Raw genomic sequence first — 16,999 nt, 5'->3', positions numbered from 1 at the left:
GGGCGAGCCCTAGTGTTTGAGACGCTTTCTGCTATGGGCCGGGGCCCATATACGAGTAATAGCCATCTATGTAGAGGACTGCGGCAGTGCCTATGGCCCCCCTGATAATAATTTTGTGGCCAGACAATGTTTTTTTTTTTTTTTTTGTAATATTATTACAATTATTATTAATATGTGTATTGAATATAAAGAAATATTTACAAGCATATATTATTTTACAAAGAATCCGTTTAAACCTAATTAATAATTCTCAAGCCTTGGCCTTGCGCGTCGGATGGAATGGATGTTCCATTTCAGACAAATCCGGGGGATTGTGCTCAAAGGCATTTATCTCCTGCATTCCACTGTTTGCAATTTCCCACAGCTGCGGGTATTCTTCCTTAAAATTGTTGTACCACTTGTTGACCAACGGGTATGGAGATAAATCAAAATCGATGGCCTCCAGGCAAATGGTGGCCGAGATTAAAGAAAAATCTGCTATGGTTACATCGTCGCCAGCGGCATACTTGGAGCCCAATCGTTCCAAATATGTTTCGAACACCTCCAGGGCATTTTTCACCTTCTTCAGAGACATGGGCGTGCGTTCGTAGTCAAAGAAAATGGGTGCCATGCTGTGGGCCGAAATGGGGGCATAGTAGAAGCCCATGTTGAAGCACAAACGCTGATTAACCAACGCCCTGTGGTTCACGTCCTGCGGATATAGCGTCGAACTTGATGCCGCATATTTGTCGCACAGATATTGCATAATGGCAATGCTCTCCGATAGATAAAATCCATCGTCGTCCAGTACGGGTATCTCCTTTTGGGGATTCATCTTTGCATAGTCCTCGGTGCGATGCTCCAGTGCACAAAAGTCCACGTTAATTAGTTGATATTCTATGTCCAAGGCTTTCATAGTCATTCGCACGGCCAGCGAGGGCGGTCCATCGGATACGGCATACAGTTTCATAGGGTAAGCGGGTTCAACGGGTGCATAGTTTTCCATTTCGTCGGCCGCTTCTTCCACAACTTCAATGATGGCATCTGTATTGTCATGCTCCATTTCTATGTATTGACCATCTATTTCGGAGACTTGTTCATGCTGCTCCTCACCTTCGTCCACAACATTGACATCCTCACCTTCCTCTGGCGGCTCGGATTTGGTTGTGGATGTCACTGAGGCTCTGCTACTGCCGTTCTTGCTGGGACTTGGCACCCTTGGCTTCTTTTGAACCATAATATCGTTACTGATGTTGGACACACTCAGACGCTCGACGGCTAGATCGCCATACTCTTGCTGTATCTCGTCCAGCGACTTGCCAATAAAGTGTAGTGGCCGAAACTTGAGTTTCTTGTTGTGCTTCTTGTTGATCTCGTTGAACAGACGTCGCTTGATGTCATCCTCGCTAAAGGGATGCGTGTGAACGTTGTAGACTCGAAGGACACGTATGGAGCCATCCTTTTGGGTGGCTGTGGATATGCGACTCTTGCAGTTGATACCAGGATCCCGACTCTTGATGCAGACCCAATAATTACGCGATATAACGCCACGATTCTTGGCATGATATATATAACCATCGACGCACAGCAGTTCGCTGCCTTTAGCAGACCGCAAGGTGCAGATTTTTGATAAATCCATGTCAGGCTGGAGAAGCGTTTTCTGAGGCTCCATAACATCTCGACGTCTACGTATATTCGTGATTTCTGGCTGTGGTGGTATTTTGGGTAACGGTGTGGAAGTGTTGTTCCTGCTTCCCGTGTGTGTATAGGTTCCGCCATCCATGATATCCACTATTTCAATCTTGGCGCTTAGATTATCCGCACCATATTCGACGTATTGCATGACCATTGACTTGGTGGTGGGTTCCATTTTGATGTCCCCATCGATGCTGATCACCTTTTTCATTACAAATTCTCCCTGTGCCTCTGGATTGTTCTTCTCCAGTTGCTCGTAGCTGCCATCAGCACTCTGGTGGCCAACATCTTCCTCGCTTTCGTATTCTATTATATCCGATTCGGCCAAATGTTGCTGAGGCTCTGTCGGAGTCTCAAGATCTATCTTGGCTTGCTGGGCGAGTCGCCTCTCGATTTCCTTTAGATCTGGATTGTGGGTATGCTGACCATTAATGCGCAGCACCATCGGACCAATTGGTGTCAACGTAACGCGCACGTGACAGGCCAGATGCTTGTGGCGCCGCATGATGCATGTGAAGAACATGTGGCCGTTCGACTTACTCTGCGAGTCAAAGTGATACAGATATCGGTTCAGGCAAAGAACCTTGCGCCCCTTGGCCGACGGCAGAAACGTGAATTTGGTCAGATTGGTTTCTGTCAGTGGTTCGTATCCGGGCTCCTGCACATAGTTTGCTATGACATCGTGTGCGACAGGCCATATGGACCTGTTGTAAAGTATTGGCATCCTGTGCAATTCCGCCCTTTGTTCTGCTTCGGTCTGGTAGTCCTCCAGGTCGCCAGATATCTCTGCACTTTGCTCATCGTCCATGTACACATCATAGCTCTCCTCACAATCCTCTATAATTAGCGACTCGATATCGTCACACTGCGATGGGTCGACCGTTTGCTCCGGGTCAAAGTATTCTATATTGGGGCACTCCTGCAGGACCTCATTGGTTTGGTCGTTCTCGACCAACAGGATTTTATGCTTGGCAAACATTTGCATCAGCTTGTCGGCCGAATAATGCGGATGTATGTGAGCGTCCGTCTCGATCATGTGCAGACGATGTGCCCCATCCAGAGTGGCCTCTGTGCAGATCTTAGTCGTGCACTCAATGTCCCGGTGACGGACGCATGTCCATCTATAAATTTCCCCCTTGTTTGACTTCCCGCCCAAATAGTACAAGTGTCCATCGATGCACACCATAACACGGCCATCGCGACGTCTCATCATGTAAACACGGTCCTTTTCCTCAAAGTCCACGTGAAAGGTGGTATCCAGTAAGGAGGTGTCAGTGCTGGCTCCATTGTATATAAATTCGGGTGGAGTATTTAGTGTACCCGTTGCACGCTCATACTGTCGTGCCCTTTTGGGCTGGGTGGAACTGTACGCGTCGTTCTTCTTCATAATGGCGATCCGCTTGCGATGCGCCACCTTGCTAACCTCATGGTCGCTGCATCGGGGATGGATGTGATTGACGGGCACGTCCACGACAACATGCCGCGTCTTGTCCAGTCCATTGGGCAGAATGGTGCATATGCGGGATTTACAGGGAGATATTTTATCTTTTCGTCTATTGCAGAGCCACCGGTAGGTGTTGTTCTTGCCAATGCAATCGAAATGGTATAGGTAATCGTCCACACAGAGCATATCAACGCCTTTGGCGGAGCGGACCACGGAGACCTTGGACAGGTCCATGCCATGGTCTCCGCATCCTTCTTCCATATTTTTGAATCGCAGGCAGTAGCAGATTGTTTGACCGGATTTTCAGCGTTATTTTGCCCGAAAAAAAGTGTTGTACCGTAATTTAGGTGATTTTTTACCAGCCACACGGGATTTTTTGGTGGTATTTTATCAGCAAAATTATGGCGCGAAATTTTTTAATTGTTGCACAATCATGTAAATTGGCCACTAGCACTTTGGTACATCCTATTATTATTATATCTTACATTGCCTTTCAGTCTAATGGCGTAGCACATTTTCTTTTCTTCATGCGAAAAAATGATGATTTTTTTTCATACCGGCACTATCGTATAAAATATAAAAATATCATTCAAATGGATATATCGATATAGTATCAACTATACTCGTTGGTATTTTTCTAATATTGTTTATCACAATCCTCCAAATTCCAAATGACTTTAATATCGGATGTATTAGGCTTGCACGTGTCTTCCAAATTTATATTGGCCGGTAAGTTCCATGTCCAACGCATAGTGATCTACGTATAGTAAACATTATTTTAATGCTTTTATGTGGAGGCCATGGAAATCAGGCAGTTTTGCATTCCCCGACAGCACCCCTCCAATTACCACTAGACGCTCGTCAAGCAAAAGTACATGGCTTTGCATTGAGTTCTTGCCATGGCTCAAAACACCTGTTATTGCTATATGGTGAAAATGCATTCTCGTTATTAATTTATAACGTTGATGAAAAGAGTGAGCCGTTTCAAATAATATACGAAGGTGAAACAAGGGACTGGATTAACGCTGCCACAATTTTTGACAATGATGAAACAAATGACTGGAAATTTGTGTTGCACATGTCTCACAGCTCACTCTTATACCTTCAGTGTAGCATCTCATCAAAGTTAGTCTGCACTGTTTTGGAATTAGCCAGTTGTACCGACTTCTCAATGCTCTACCACACGCATCTGTATGGTAATAGCTACAATGTTTTGGCAATAATAAGCGGGAATGCGTTTGGTGAATTGTTGATTTGGCAAACGCATGGTGCAATAGATATCGATGCAATTAATTCAAAAAGGAAAACATATCCATTGCTATTACGTATTCAAGCACATAATGGGGTTATCTTCTCCATTAATCTGAACCTTGAGTCAAAGATTTTAGTTACTACATCTGATGATCGTTCTGTGAAGTTCTGGAAAATTGACAAGGTCGGGCCATGGAAGACAGTCGACATAAATCCTATGTTTAGCTGCTTTGGTCATACTTCACGAGTTATGTGTTCTACCGTCGTCGAAAATGGTAAGATTTTCTAACATAAAAGGACGGTAATACAATTCAAACTATTTATGATGCAGGTGGCCAAGCACTTGTTATTAGTGGTGGAGAGGATTCTTATGTGTGCATTTGGAACTCTTCCGGAGATTTGTTATTAAAACGTCAACAACAATTTGGGGCACCTATATGGCGATTAGGTTTTCATAAAGCTACCTCTACACTCTATAGTACTAGTTCCATAGGAAATGTAATTGCTTACAACATTAAGAACGTTTTTACCCCGCAGAAAAATCAAATCACTGTGATGAATGACTTAGGTGCGGCAAACGAGTTCATCGGAAAGGTAAAATTCGTTAATGCCACGACTATTGTTGGGATAAGTAGCAAAAATCGCTTATTTTATATGAACTTAGCAGATGCATCGCCGCACTTGAATAAGTGGCATCTGGTGCCGAACTTTCCCTGCTACAAACGCACAGTGCTCGAATTGTTTGATGGAGTCATTGCTACTTGTGGTTACCAGAGAATAACGTTGCACAGTTACAATGTGCAAAAACAACAATTCGAGATTTTGTTTGATGGCGTTAGACTTAAAGGAACAATTCGCGCATTTCATTTTTTAACCAAAGAACATTACCTTGTATCCGATGACTTAGGAAATTGTCAGCTTCTAAAGGGACGTGAGCTAGATTTGGATTCAAATATTTTGTTGAATGATTGTGATAGATCCTGGACAACTGCCGCCATCCTCGTATTAGAAAAATTTCTCTTGTTAAGTAATCGTAAGGGTCATTGTATGGTTTACCACCGCGGTGCTGGGAATAATTTTGAGCTGAAAAACATTATCAAATGTTTGCATGGAAACATGGGCTCAACTTTTTTAAAGTTATTGAATTTAAATAGTCACCAAGTCGACGTGATGAGTGGAAGCCACGAGCCTTATTTGAAATATCTACGATTGACACTAGCTGATTGTAGTTTAACAGTCTTCAAAAAGGAGAGCGTCCCCCTAGGATGGGTTGAAGCGTCCCAAGGTGAAGATGTACTTCTTGGCTTCAATGATAATCATATTGTGGCCTGGTCGCGTCAATACGATGTGCTTATGCAAAAGGCTTGTGGGGGTGGTCATCGCTACTGGGACTACCATCTAAACAATGGTATACTTAATATATGTTTTATAAAACAAAAAAAAGTGTTATTTTACCGTAGCTTACTTTACAAGGAAGACAGCCCCATAAATCTAAAGCGGATTAACTGGCACACCCGCAATTGCAACACAATAAAACTTCTTACGGCCCACAATCTACTTACACCCTTAATTCTATCAGCAGGGGATGACAATATCATAAAGATTTCCAAGCTAGTCGACGATAACTTAATTCATTGTGCCGAAATTCACTCACACATTTCAAGTGTACGTTCGTTAGAGGCTTGTCTCTATAAATTTAAAAATCATGTACTTACGTGGCTAATTTTCTCAGTCGGAGGACGATCTCAACTTTGCATTAATCAAATTGACGTCACAGTTGCTAGTGAGTGCCACGTGAGTGAGCTGTGTACTCACAAAGTTCAAAATACGTCAGAGTCAAAAATCGGCACTCTTGAAGCAAGACTGATGGCAATTGACATCGCACAACATACCCTTTCGGGTGTTTTTACGTTATATATAGCCAGTGCTGAAGGTCAAATTCGCCTTTATCGTTGGCAACATGAAAGACCCTCAGAACTACACTTTGTTAATTTTATTGATATAAAAAGATGTCCACTTAAAATGCAGTGGATCAATAGCAAAAGGCTTTTGCTCATCACAACAACAAACGGAGAAATTTACGCATATGACCAGACGCTTTCCATAAAACGTTTTCAACTCCAACTACACAACGGTGGCATTAATACCTTAGATATCAAAATTGATGGGCAGTTTTTGCACCTTTTGTCTGGCGGAGATGACGAAGATATACGGTATACAATTATAAATTTCGACAACTTAACAATAGAGGAGACCAGGGAGTTTTTGGGTCTGCACAATGCTCAGGTTAATGCAGTATCATTACAAGAGGAAAATGATAGTGGCACGTCGCAACTATTTGCTTATTCATGCAGTGTAGATAAACAGATATATAGGATCAATTTGAGAACCCGTCAGTTCATTCGAGTTGGATGCACGTGCATAGCTGATATAAAAGGGATGTTGCTGGATGATCATCAGCGCATGTATTTTTACGGATGTGGAATTCAAATTTTGCGTCGTAAATTATTTAATAAAGGATATTTAAAATGAATTTTCATTCACTATTTTAAGTAAGTCGCTAGCATAAGATGTTGTCTCAGATATATACATATATGTAAAAACTAGTGTGTACTTACTACTTAACATTCTCTTGCTGTATGATAAATCACTCACAATAAGTGGTATAAACTTTATAAATTGAGGCATTACATACAATTATTGTGTTTTGGTTTTTTTGTACAATCCTGTGGTTATTAGTCTGAATAATGACTAAATTACTTTTGAGTTTTATTATTATACCAGGTACTCAAAGAGTAAATAGGGTATATTGTATTTGTGCGAATAACGCTGTATGCTCACACTGTTACAAGTGTATTTCAAAAACGCCGCCTCCCAAATCTAAAATTTTGAAGATAAAAGAATGACCATATCTATCAGATCACCAAATTGGGATCCGATTGGATCATTATTATAGCCACAATGAAGAAATTAATTTGCAGTGGGTAAACCCACCCTGTCCCGCAGCTTTTTTTGTTCTTTTCACATTTTCTCATTCACACTCTGCTTCTGCTTCACTCGGCCTCTGCCGTCCCTCTGCCGACTTTTTGTTTTTTTTTTGTGTGCGGGCGCTGCCTCTGCCGGCGATTCTGCAGTGTTGGTGTAAGAAGTGTTGTAGATGTAGATGACACATGAAGAAAAAATCGAAAATTTGAAAAAACACCGAGTACCGGGTATACAAGTTCTGACGAGTAAGAAGCGTCTCACACGTCGCCTCTCGTTTTTAAATAATAAGTTTCTATATTGTGTTTTGGTTTTTTTGGTACAAGCCTACTTTTGAGTTTTATTATTTTTGCATGTTATTATCAATTACTATAAATAATAATTGTATATACAATATTTTATTCATATATGTCGGAGAGTAAGAAATTGTATTACCATTCTGTTTTCATAAAAAATAAATGTTAAGTGGAACTTAAACTTGTTCGGTATTCTTTTGGTAGAAGCTCAATGTTGCTTGCAGCAAAGTCTGAGAGCAAGAGTTGCTTTCCAAATCAGGACACAAAATCATGCCGACAACCATTGGCATAACTTTTCGTGGCACAGAACAAACATGTCGTGGAACATCTTAAATCAATGCAGGCATCATTCTCCTTTGTTCTTCATTTTGAATTCTGTCCTCAGCCTGTATTCTGTAGCGACTAAAAGTTAACACGATCCGATTTCGGACTGCAATATCAACCAAACTTAGCTCTTGGAATTTCTGAAATCGCTCTTTTTTCATGGTTGTTGTATAGTGCCAGTGTGGATCGATGTTTCACACCTATACAAATTCCAACCGTTCCCCGGGAGGTACTGACTGTGAAGGCAATAAGGCAATAACCAAATCAATAAAAATCATGAAATTGACTCAATACACCTGTTTTCCGAAGAAATATTAAATATTTAACAGACTTAATTTTTTAAACAGACACAAAACAGTGTACCGATAGAGCATACACCTTTGGTCATTGGGCATCGAACGAAATATATGGTACTTTCTGCTGCAAGAAAATTTAGCGCATTTAAGTACTAGGCTTAAGGCTAGTGGTTTCGTCCAGACCGAAATAGCTCATCTCTAGTGTAAATAGATGTTAATGTAACTCAGTGCTCATCAAGGACGCACTATCGATAGTTCCATCGATTTTCTGGCATCACTAGTGTGTATATCTATTTACAAATTTGTCTGCACAGTAGAGAAATTAATTATATGGTTATGCCAATTATAATGTAAAAAAGCTTAATATGCCTGCGGATAGGAAGTGAAACAAGTAACAAATAACAAATCAAAATATTGACAACCAATGTTAACAACCTCTTTTTGTTTATTTAAAGTGCATTCACGAGTCATCACTAACTAAATGTATTGAATGTGTGCAGATAATAAAAATAAATCTGTGTATGTGCATATAATAAAAACGATTTACAAAATAAACAATTAAGGATGAACTAATTTACGCGCACAGCTTCTATATAAAATAAAACCAATACAAATTGAATACACACATATGCGAGTATGCGTATATTTATGAGCACATATGTGTACATTTTTGTGTCGCTTACATAAATACTATGAATTAATTTTGTTGTCGTTAGCTCTCATCTGTCCGTTTATTTTTGTGCAATAGAAGATGTTCTGTAATCGTTGTACTCTAATAAATAAATCAAAATGAAATAAATAATTGAATGCGATAGGGAAATTCGAAATAGTATCGAATTGTGAAATTTTTCCAAATAAAATTCCAATTGATGACATTCATTGGCCGTATATCTCAGATTTTCACATTTGTATTCAAGTACTTATGAACATGCATACTTGTGTATATATTTTTGTAGATGCATTCGTCAATATTTAAAAAAGAAATACATTTTGCATGTCGGACAGTGCTGTTCTATCAAAAAAGTTAATTTACGTATGTGTTCGTCTCGTCGTTACGCTGTCTCAATGAAATCATTTTAACTTAACGCCATGCCGTCAACTCCATCGGTTGAAACACCCGCAGCTCAAACACAAAATCGCCAGTCCAAAACGGCCATAGTAGTGAGTGAGCAAAAATTGCAATTGCAAAATGTAAAGCGTTCTTATTCCGTATCTTCGAGCGTATCTTCGTCAGCTTCATTAGAAGCCGCTGGGTCTACAGCTTCTCAATCAGTAGGTGAGAGAAGTGTTGCCATTGCTCTACCGCAACCACTTTTGACGTCTCCATCATCATCATCATCATCCTCAACCTCAACAAACGTTGCAGCTACAATTGCAGCAGTTCATCATCAGCGCCAATCTTACTCTTTAGTGCAAAAAGAATCATCGTTGCGCTATCAAGTTAAGCCAAACCAACACCTCGCAAATATTTCGCTATCGCTAACAATGACTACGTCAGAAACGGTGCCATCGTTAACTGGATCATCTGTGGCTAGTCTAGGTACTTCAGAGGCTACTTCACGTCAGTGCACCAACGCCAAAACAAAAGTAACACCGTTAACTTCGCAGAAGATACACCGAACCATACCATCTGATAAAGTAAGCATTAAGTATTAATTTTCCATTAAGTATTGTAGCATTTTATAAATAATGCTAGAAAAAGCGACATAGAGACTTCAATTATCTTTTCCTCTAAGCTTTCTACTTTGAGCCCGGCCCCCTTCCCTACGGCATGTTGTCTTCATCAATAGCAAAACGTTAATAAAATTGAATAACAAAATGTAGCCATACAGGAAATTACTTCTAGTGGGATGTCATCGGTAAATCCACCTTGCAACTTGTTAGTTTTTGCTTTCTTGATCGTTATTTTAGAATGTTCAGTTGGCAGTTACCCCGACGACATATGGAAGAAAGCCCAGTAGCCAGGGCCGTACGTTTTCGATGCTAAGAAAAAGGCTAGGCCCCCTACAACTCTTCTTAGTGGTCAGGCCAGGTGGGATCGTTCGTATCGACGTGGAGGAAAGACCTTGTGCCCATGTCCCGATATGACTTTATTGATAGCTTACTAGACCTGCCCCTGTCTCAAGATAATAATGTTACGAATTCTTTGGAATCGCCTATCTGAAAAGCATCTTTTATAATTCGTCTCCATCAGAGACGTCAGCAAGTCTGACGCAAACTACTAAAAACTAAAGCTATATCTGAGTTATGCGCTATTCCTAAAATGTTAAAGATAATTTTAACTCCGCACCTGCAACGTCTCTGCAAATCAGTTATCACTAAAGGCTTCCAAGGCAACTTGCAGACGGATGCTAGTCGCTTTTGAAAGCGACTCACAACGTTCATAGAACTTTTCATAGAAAAAAAATGTATCAGAAATAAATCAATATAAATATTATCGAAATAAATAAAAATTGTTCGCAACACTTTATAATGCTTATATTCTTCCTTACTTGCAGATTAACCTACGTTTAATCCTCGTTAGTGGCAAAACCAAAGAATTTATATTTAACCCATCAGATTCTGCTGGCGATATTGCACAAACAGTATTCGATAATTGGCCAGCTGGTGAGTATTTATAGGAATGGTGTTGAATTTTTGATAGGAGTTAGCGAAAAGGATATGCCTTTAAGTGGGTATTAGACAGGGGGTAACTAAATAAAAGTATAGAGATAAGTTTCGATTTGAGTACCTGATTTCCATATAATTAATAGAGTAAATAAATAAATGCTTACACAGTTTTAAAATATCTTTTTTTTTAGATTGGAAGCGCGAAGCCGTTTCAAAGGCAGAAATTTTACGTTTGATTTATCAGGGACGTTTTCTTCATTGCAATGTAACGTTAGGAGCGCTGGGACTTCCATTAGGCAAGACGACTGTTATGCATTTAGTGCCTCGTGATAATTTGCCTGAACCCAATTCGCAAGGTGAGTTTAATATTATACGTTATTTTAGATGGTTTTTAATTTTAGTACATTACACTTTATACCCTGAACTCAGATACTGATTGAGCATGTGAGCTAACGATTTTTGCAGAATTGTAAAATATTTTGCCAATTTACATTTTTGTACTTCATCCACGCTCCATTTTAGTGGTTGGACCTAAAGACTTCCTTAGGGACTGAATGAATAAATGGTCCATATGATTCTCTTCTGTGCCATTATTTCTCGTACATTATCTTATTTTATAAATGTATTTTATTTTATTCAATTGAATTCAACTAACTAAACATTTTCTTTCTTAATATAGATCAAAGACAAAAGAGTAAAGGCGGTTCTGGAAGTTGCTGTTCGACAACGTGCTGCATTTTGTAACTAATTTTGTAAATAAAATAAATTACTTAAATTAATTAATGATAAATGAAGTACTACAACTATTACAATTTTTGCGCTTTCAAGATGTTTTTAGGAATCAAAACGACAGACTCCGTTTCGTTAAAAATATTAATGTATATACAAAAAATATATTTTATTGATACACTCTATAAATGCGTGAATTTGTAAGCAAAACCTAAATGCTTTTTCTGTTTTAGCTCTAATAGCATAACATGTAATATATTACCAATACAATACAATATACGTTGAGCAATCTTTACCGTAAAATTAAATGAAAAAAATAAAACAAAATATCTTTATGCACTAACTAAGCTATACGTAGAGATAAGGTAACCAAACCAAATGTACCCAAGTCCTAAATATAATATGAATGTATTTACGCACTTATGATTTTGACCTAGCGTCTGCAACGCACCGATGACTGCAATTCCGACCCTACAAAGTTGTATGTCTAAATACATGTTTCGGAAGACTTCTTTTTTAAATCAACATCATCCCACAGCTTATACCACTACAACGCAACGACATGATTTTTTTTTTAATTGTTGCTGTTGGGCCAAGGATGTCGGCTAACAAAACGTTTCTCGATCCTTATACCAGAACTAGGTCAAATTATGATATATACGTATATTTTCATACTTGAAAAAATCTGCAATATGCCTCCCGAAATCAAGTTAAAGTGTGACTTAGGGTGATAGGCCCCCCTTTAGACCCCGGGGTCCGTGGGTTCGAGCCTGGCTTAAAATTTTGATATTGTTTTTTTTTTTCAAAACTATATTTTCTTCACTATTTAAGGCCCACTTACGCTTTGCTTTGCTATCCAGAAGCCGTAAAACTTGCCTTTTAAAATTGATCCGCAAAATCATGGTTAGCTGGTTGACAAAAACTGCATTACCGGCGCACTGCTTCAACCAAGCACTTTTCGATACGATAAGTTATATATTTTGGTAGGCCAGTTATTAAAATCAACATCCAATATCTTATATTTGAATTTGTTAAAATACTGAATTTTCAAGGCAGTGCTTCGCCTACGGACTGGTCCATAAAATATTGCCAACAGAAAGCAGTTTGTCTGCACGGATAGTAGTTATTTGAAAATAGTATAGTGATAGTTTATCGCCTGGCGACATATATCCTCGCAGACCCTAGCGACAAATCTCCGCGCGGAGGTATGTCGCTTCATGACGTCATACAGTTGCGGTCAAATTAATAGTAGTGCTCCAGAATTGTTTGATAATTAATAAATTTGCTACACTTTTTGCGCTGTTTTCGTTGTTAAATAATACTTCTATGGTTTATTTAATAACCTATTTACACAAGGGCTGAGTTGTTGAGTTATTGCGTTTCGGGGAAAACTAGGTATGAGATTTTTGTTGGCCCAAGTGACTCATGGGAAACACTCCCATGTTTAAAAATGGAAATCTATTTATGACTTTTATTCAATCATAACTATCTATAAAATGTAGCCAGAAATGTAGCAATTACGGGGGTTACGGCTCTGTTCTTCTCCAAAAGGAAGAAATTCAGAGAAAGCCGTGAAACCAGAATAACAACTGCATTCCTCTTCATGCGAAAATGAATCTTTAATGAATAATCACTGGAGGAGGATCCAGAGTAGGACCAATGATTTTCCAATAAGCAACAGGGACAAGGCCCTTGCGTGAAAAATGTCGAATAATACTTGTCCAGAAGATTGAGCGAGTGTGGCAGGATAACTACAAAGCGCACAAAGCATCGAAGAGAAATGGCCAGTATGATCCAACGGACTCTTGCTAATGGGCTGTAGCAAAAAAGCGAATAAGTGTAGGTGGATGCTTTGTGGAGAAGCAGCGATCCGTTTTTTTGTAAGTGGATGTTACCAACTCGGCGTGGACGTCGTCAGGTAACCTAAGTTTGAAGTTGAAAAGCAGCCGTGAGCACAGGAAATTTTCACCTTCGGAACCTTGAGTTTACCGGCAACAAATTGTCGTTTTTCGAAACGTGATTTATTCCCCGCAACATTCTCGTCAATCAGGGAGTCCTTCATGCTTCGCAGTGGTGAAAACCGGTGAAAATCCGCAACACCTGGCCGTCAAGCGGTCCGAGAAGACACAGCTACGAACAGCCACGTGCGGCCCTGAAGACGACCCTGAAGGAAAACGCCCCAAGGACGAGCCATTTGCTGCACCAAACTCTGTAATTGAAGACCAATAAATATAAAAACATACTTTTGCCACCCCAATTCACCTTTTATTCTTGCCGTTCTATTTCAGAGATCAAACTAATACTCCGCGCTATAATGGCGTCACAACATTGATTTTCTGTGTAATTTTGAGCAAAGGTCAAGGTGGGTTTGCCAGCCAATAAAGTCTTAGCAACAGTGTTTTTGATTGCACGCGGTTTATTGAGTACATTCAAAATAGAAAAACAATCAATTAGGCAAACGTACTCGAAAGACTTAAAAAGGATTTGAAGGAGAAAAGACCACATTTGGCCAGGTAAACAAATCTTTTCAATGTACGGTTTGCATGCCAAACTGTTCCCTAAAGTGTTTATTCTATTCTCTGGATTTAAATGGCTCTGCGGAAACAGATTCGAGTCAAACGATGAAGTCATCTGAGAAAGGGTCTTTTGCTAAGGTATAGTATATAAGCTTACTTTTATGTTTTTTAAGGAATTATTTAATTACAAATTTTTAATGTGACTTTCAAATCAATACAAATATACTCGCACATACTTTATGTTACAATTATGATTAATTAAACAGCGCTATCAACAATTTTACTTGCAATATTTACGTTATATTGATTAAGTATTATTTAGATGTCCTCAGTAGCATGAGTGTCGTGGCTGGGGTTGAGGATATCCATGCGATTTAACATCTTAGGTCATAGGTCCTTAAGAATGGCACTTTTCGCATTTTTCAATTTGTCAAGTCGTTTCAATAAATGGTTATTAGCTGTCTCTGTTTCTTCCAGTTTTTCCAAAACTTCACGGTGCTGTTAGATTTTAAGATATGGGTATTATTTTTCTTAGTTACATTTGTCAATAGTCAAATAAATTGTTCTTTGCTTGTAACTTCTTAGCTAATAGCTTACCTCACGTTGTAGCTTACGGCGTTCCACTTTCAATTCTGCTTCTGCCTTTTCGGCGGCTTCTGCGGTGCTTTTGTATCGAATAACTTGCGTCTCTGAACGGGCTAAGCTCGATTGTAGATTAGCCATTTCTTGTTCAGCCTTTTGTAGCTTATATTTATAGTCTGATATGATTTTGTTTGCTTCTCCTGCGGGATAAGACAGTGAATTTAACATAGAGAATAATAATTGATTGTGTGCATACTTTGAGCCTCATAATCGTTGTCTTTACCAAAGGGACCCGGTGAGCCAGTTCCAACAATTCCTTCGCTTTTATACTCCTTAATTTTATTTTGCAGCTTCTGCACTTCGGATAGTAATTGCTGCTTTTCATCGCTAAACTTTTGTATTCTTACATCTGAAATACAACACAATACATGAGTTGGTGCTTTGGTCATTTAATTTTCATGACGGAAAGACAATCACCTAAAGAACCCTGAACGGAAGCCAGTACATTAGCATTTTCAACACTGACTAGAGCTCGCTTGGCATCAGTGCCATCGGCATTTTCAATTGCAACAATCACAAGGCCCTGCTCTGCAATCAATGAATCTCGCTCGCTAAGCTGACCTTGAACTAGCTTAAGCTCAACGGTGATGCGGTCTAAGTTTCGTTTAATTGCGTTGCAGTCACGCGACTTCTCTTTAAACTCGCGCTGCAGCTGTGCGAATGCCTCTTGCACGGTTTCACATTTGTCCTTAAGTAATTTGACTTCGTACGATTGTGATGCACGATCATTGTCTAGCTGTGCATTGGTTATCATTGCTTTCCGGAAACGTTCTTCGACATCCTAAAAGAAAAAAATGCATAGCAGTATTCATGGCGAATACTAACAATGTGGCTACCTTACGTTAAGCTCGTGCTTGAAGTCGCGTAAGCTTCTGCCTTCATCCTCCAAAGAATCTTCACTACTACGTCGGGATGCCGTGTTTCGAGTAATATTTAATAATCCGCCAAAGGCGAGACGTGCAGGATGTGCCGAGATCGAGTCACTACCAAAACTGGCACTCGAGTTGTGCATATCAAATACACGGTCAGCATTTTGTTCCTGTTCCTTTTGTTGGCGTTCAAGCTCTCTCATACGTATCTCGCGAGCTTCAGCACGTGCCTGACGACGTGCAGCAAGACGCGCTTCAGCCTGTAACAAAATCAAACAGAATATTTTAAGAGTTTTATGATAGCAAATTCTGATGTAGCGGATGCCACCCGACGGGTGTGATGGCAAAAAAGTCTTTGGGAAAATGGATTTGGTTGCGCTAGCTCTTATAGTCTCTGAGAGCTAGGCGTTCATAAGGACGGACCGACAGGAATAGTTATATAGCCACGCTTATTGGACTAACTATAACTGCATTAAGATTCATGGTAAGGCGTTTCGACCAGCATGCATGACGATTACGTACCTCTTTTGTGATTTGATCTAGAGCGTTGTCCTCTGCATTCACTCGTGTATTGTTTCGTCGTCGACCAGTGACGCTTGTGCTTTCCATTTCATTAAAATGTACTATGTTAACAAACGATTCAATTTATTTTGTATCCTGATACTTCAGTTTTCTTCGTAGCGGCAAGGCACCTTAAGTGTGTAAATCGGAATAAAGAAGATCAGTGAAGAACGGAATGTTTTTGATAGAAAAATAGTAATATCAAACTAAAAAGGAACCAAAAAACATCTCTACGGCACATCGCGCTGTGGTGCGTCTCAACTTTTATATACTATAAAACCTTAAGCTTTTGTTGAATCTTCAATTTTTTCTACACTTCTCACACTTTCTCACACCAACACACCCTTTTAGCTCCTCCGACAGAGCCACACACCGCACGAGCCAGAGTGCGCGAGCTCCTGGAGTGGATGAGGGAAATTAATGCCAATGAATTTCTTCATTCTGGCTATACTATTGATCCAATCTGAATCTTACTCAGAAATCTGTTTTCTTTTATCTCGATATTTAAAATTGTGGGCGAAATTGTTAAGCATATTAGAGCAGTCTGGATGCCAAATAGAGTTGCACTAGTTCTTATAGTCTCTGAGAAACAGGTGTCTAAGGGACAGATGGACAGACAAACATACATACAGACTCGGCTGTTCATGCTGATCAAGAATATACATACATATGTAGATATATGTACACTTTATGGGGTCGGAAACGATTCCTTCTGTGCGTTTCATACACCCACTTGCGAGCACACATTTAATACACCCCCGTCACTTTAAAAGTACCGAGTTTAACGAAAACATGACTCCTTTCC

General features: G+C 39.6%; 4 protein-coding genes across 6 annotated transcripts; 2 read left to right on the top strand and 2 right to left on the bottom strand.

Annotated features, from left to right (window-relative positions):
- Positions 1 to 193: 193 nt before the first annotated feature.
- Positions 194 to 3,630, bottom strand: LOC117588487. The gene has a single exon (XM_034279788.1). The coding sequence runs from the start codon at positions 3,377 to 3,379 to the stop codon at positions 251 to 253; it is 3,129 nt and encodes a 1,042-aa protein (XP_034135679.1). The 5' UTR covers positions 3,380 to 3,630; the 3' UTR covers positions 194 to 250.
- A 79-nt stretch (positions 3,631 to 3,709) lies between these two features.
- On the top strand, positions 3,710 to 6,949 carry LOC117588465. Its single transcript, XM_034279754.1, has 3 exons — positions 3,710 to 3,847; positions 3,916 to 4,644; positions 4,701 to 6,949. Exons 1-3 carry the CDS (start codon positions 3,790 to 3,792, stop codon positions 6,899 to 6,901), a joined length of 2,988 nt encoding a protein of 995 aa, XP_034135645.1. The 5' UTR covers positions 3,710 to 3,789; the 3' UTR covers positions 6,902 to 6,949.
- Positions 6,950 to 9,223: 2,274 nt separating this feature from the next.
- Positions 9,224 to 12,035, top strand: LOC117588448 (A-agglutinin anchorage subunit). Of its 3 annotated transcripts, XM_034279731.1 has the most exons (5): positions 9,225 to 9,543; positions 9,634 to 9,905; positions 10,766 to 10,874; positions 11,069 to 11,233; positions 11,557 to 12,035. In XM_034279731.1, exons 1-5 carry the CDS (start codon positions 9,357 to 9,359, stop codon positions 11,619 to 11,621), a joined length of 798 nt encoding a protein of 265 aa, XP_034135622.1. In that variant the 5' UTR covers positions 9,225 to 9,356; the 3' UTR covers positions 11,622 to 12,035. The 3 variants fall into 3 exon arrangements, with proteins under 3 accessions (XP_034135623.1, XP_034135622.1, XP_034135621.1); XM_034279730.1 differs by having other exon boundaries at positions 9,236 to 9,905; XM_034279732.1 differs by lacking the exon at positions 11,557 to 12,035 and having other exon boundaries at positions 9,224 to 9,905; positions 11,046 to 11,124.
- Positions 12,036 to 14,369: 2,334 nt separating this feature from the next.
- On the bottom strand, positions 14,370 to 16,325 carry LOC117588446 (leucine-rich repeat flightless-interacting protein 2). The gene is made up of 6 exons (XM_034279729.1): positions 16,156 to 16,325; positions 15,606 to 15,893; positions 15,182 to 15,545; positions 14,961 to 15,113; positions 14,720 to 14,904; positions 14,370 to 14,620 (listed from the first exon to the last, which is right to left on the bottom strand). Exons 1-6 carry the CDS (start codon positions 16,240 to 16,242, stop codon positions 14,510 to 14,512), a joined length of 1,188 nt encoding a protein of 395 aa, XP_034135620.1. The 5' UTR covers positions 16,243 to 16,325; the 3' UTR covers positions 14,370 to 14,509.
- Between the last annotated feature and the right edge of the window lie 674 nt (positions 16,326 to 16,999).

This window comes from Drosophila guanche, unplaced genomic scaffold, assembly GCF_900245975.1.
Source record: "Drosophila guanche unplaced genomic scaffold, DGUA_6, whole genome shotgun sequence".
NCBI classification, from domain to species: Eukaryota; Metazoa; Arthropoda; class Insecta; order Diptera; family Drosophilidae; genus Drosophila; species Drosophila guanche.
This window is presented reverse-complemented; position numbering and strand designations above follow the sequence as displayed.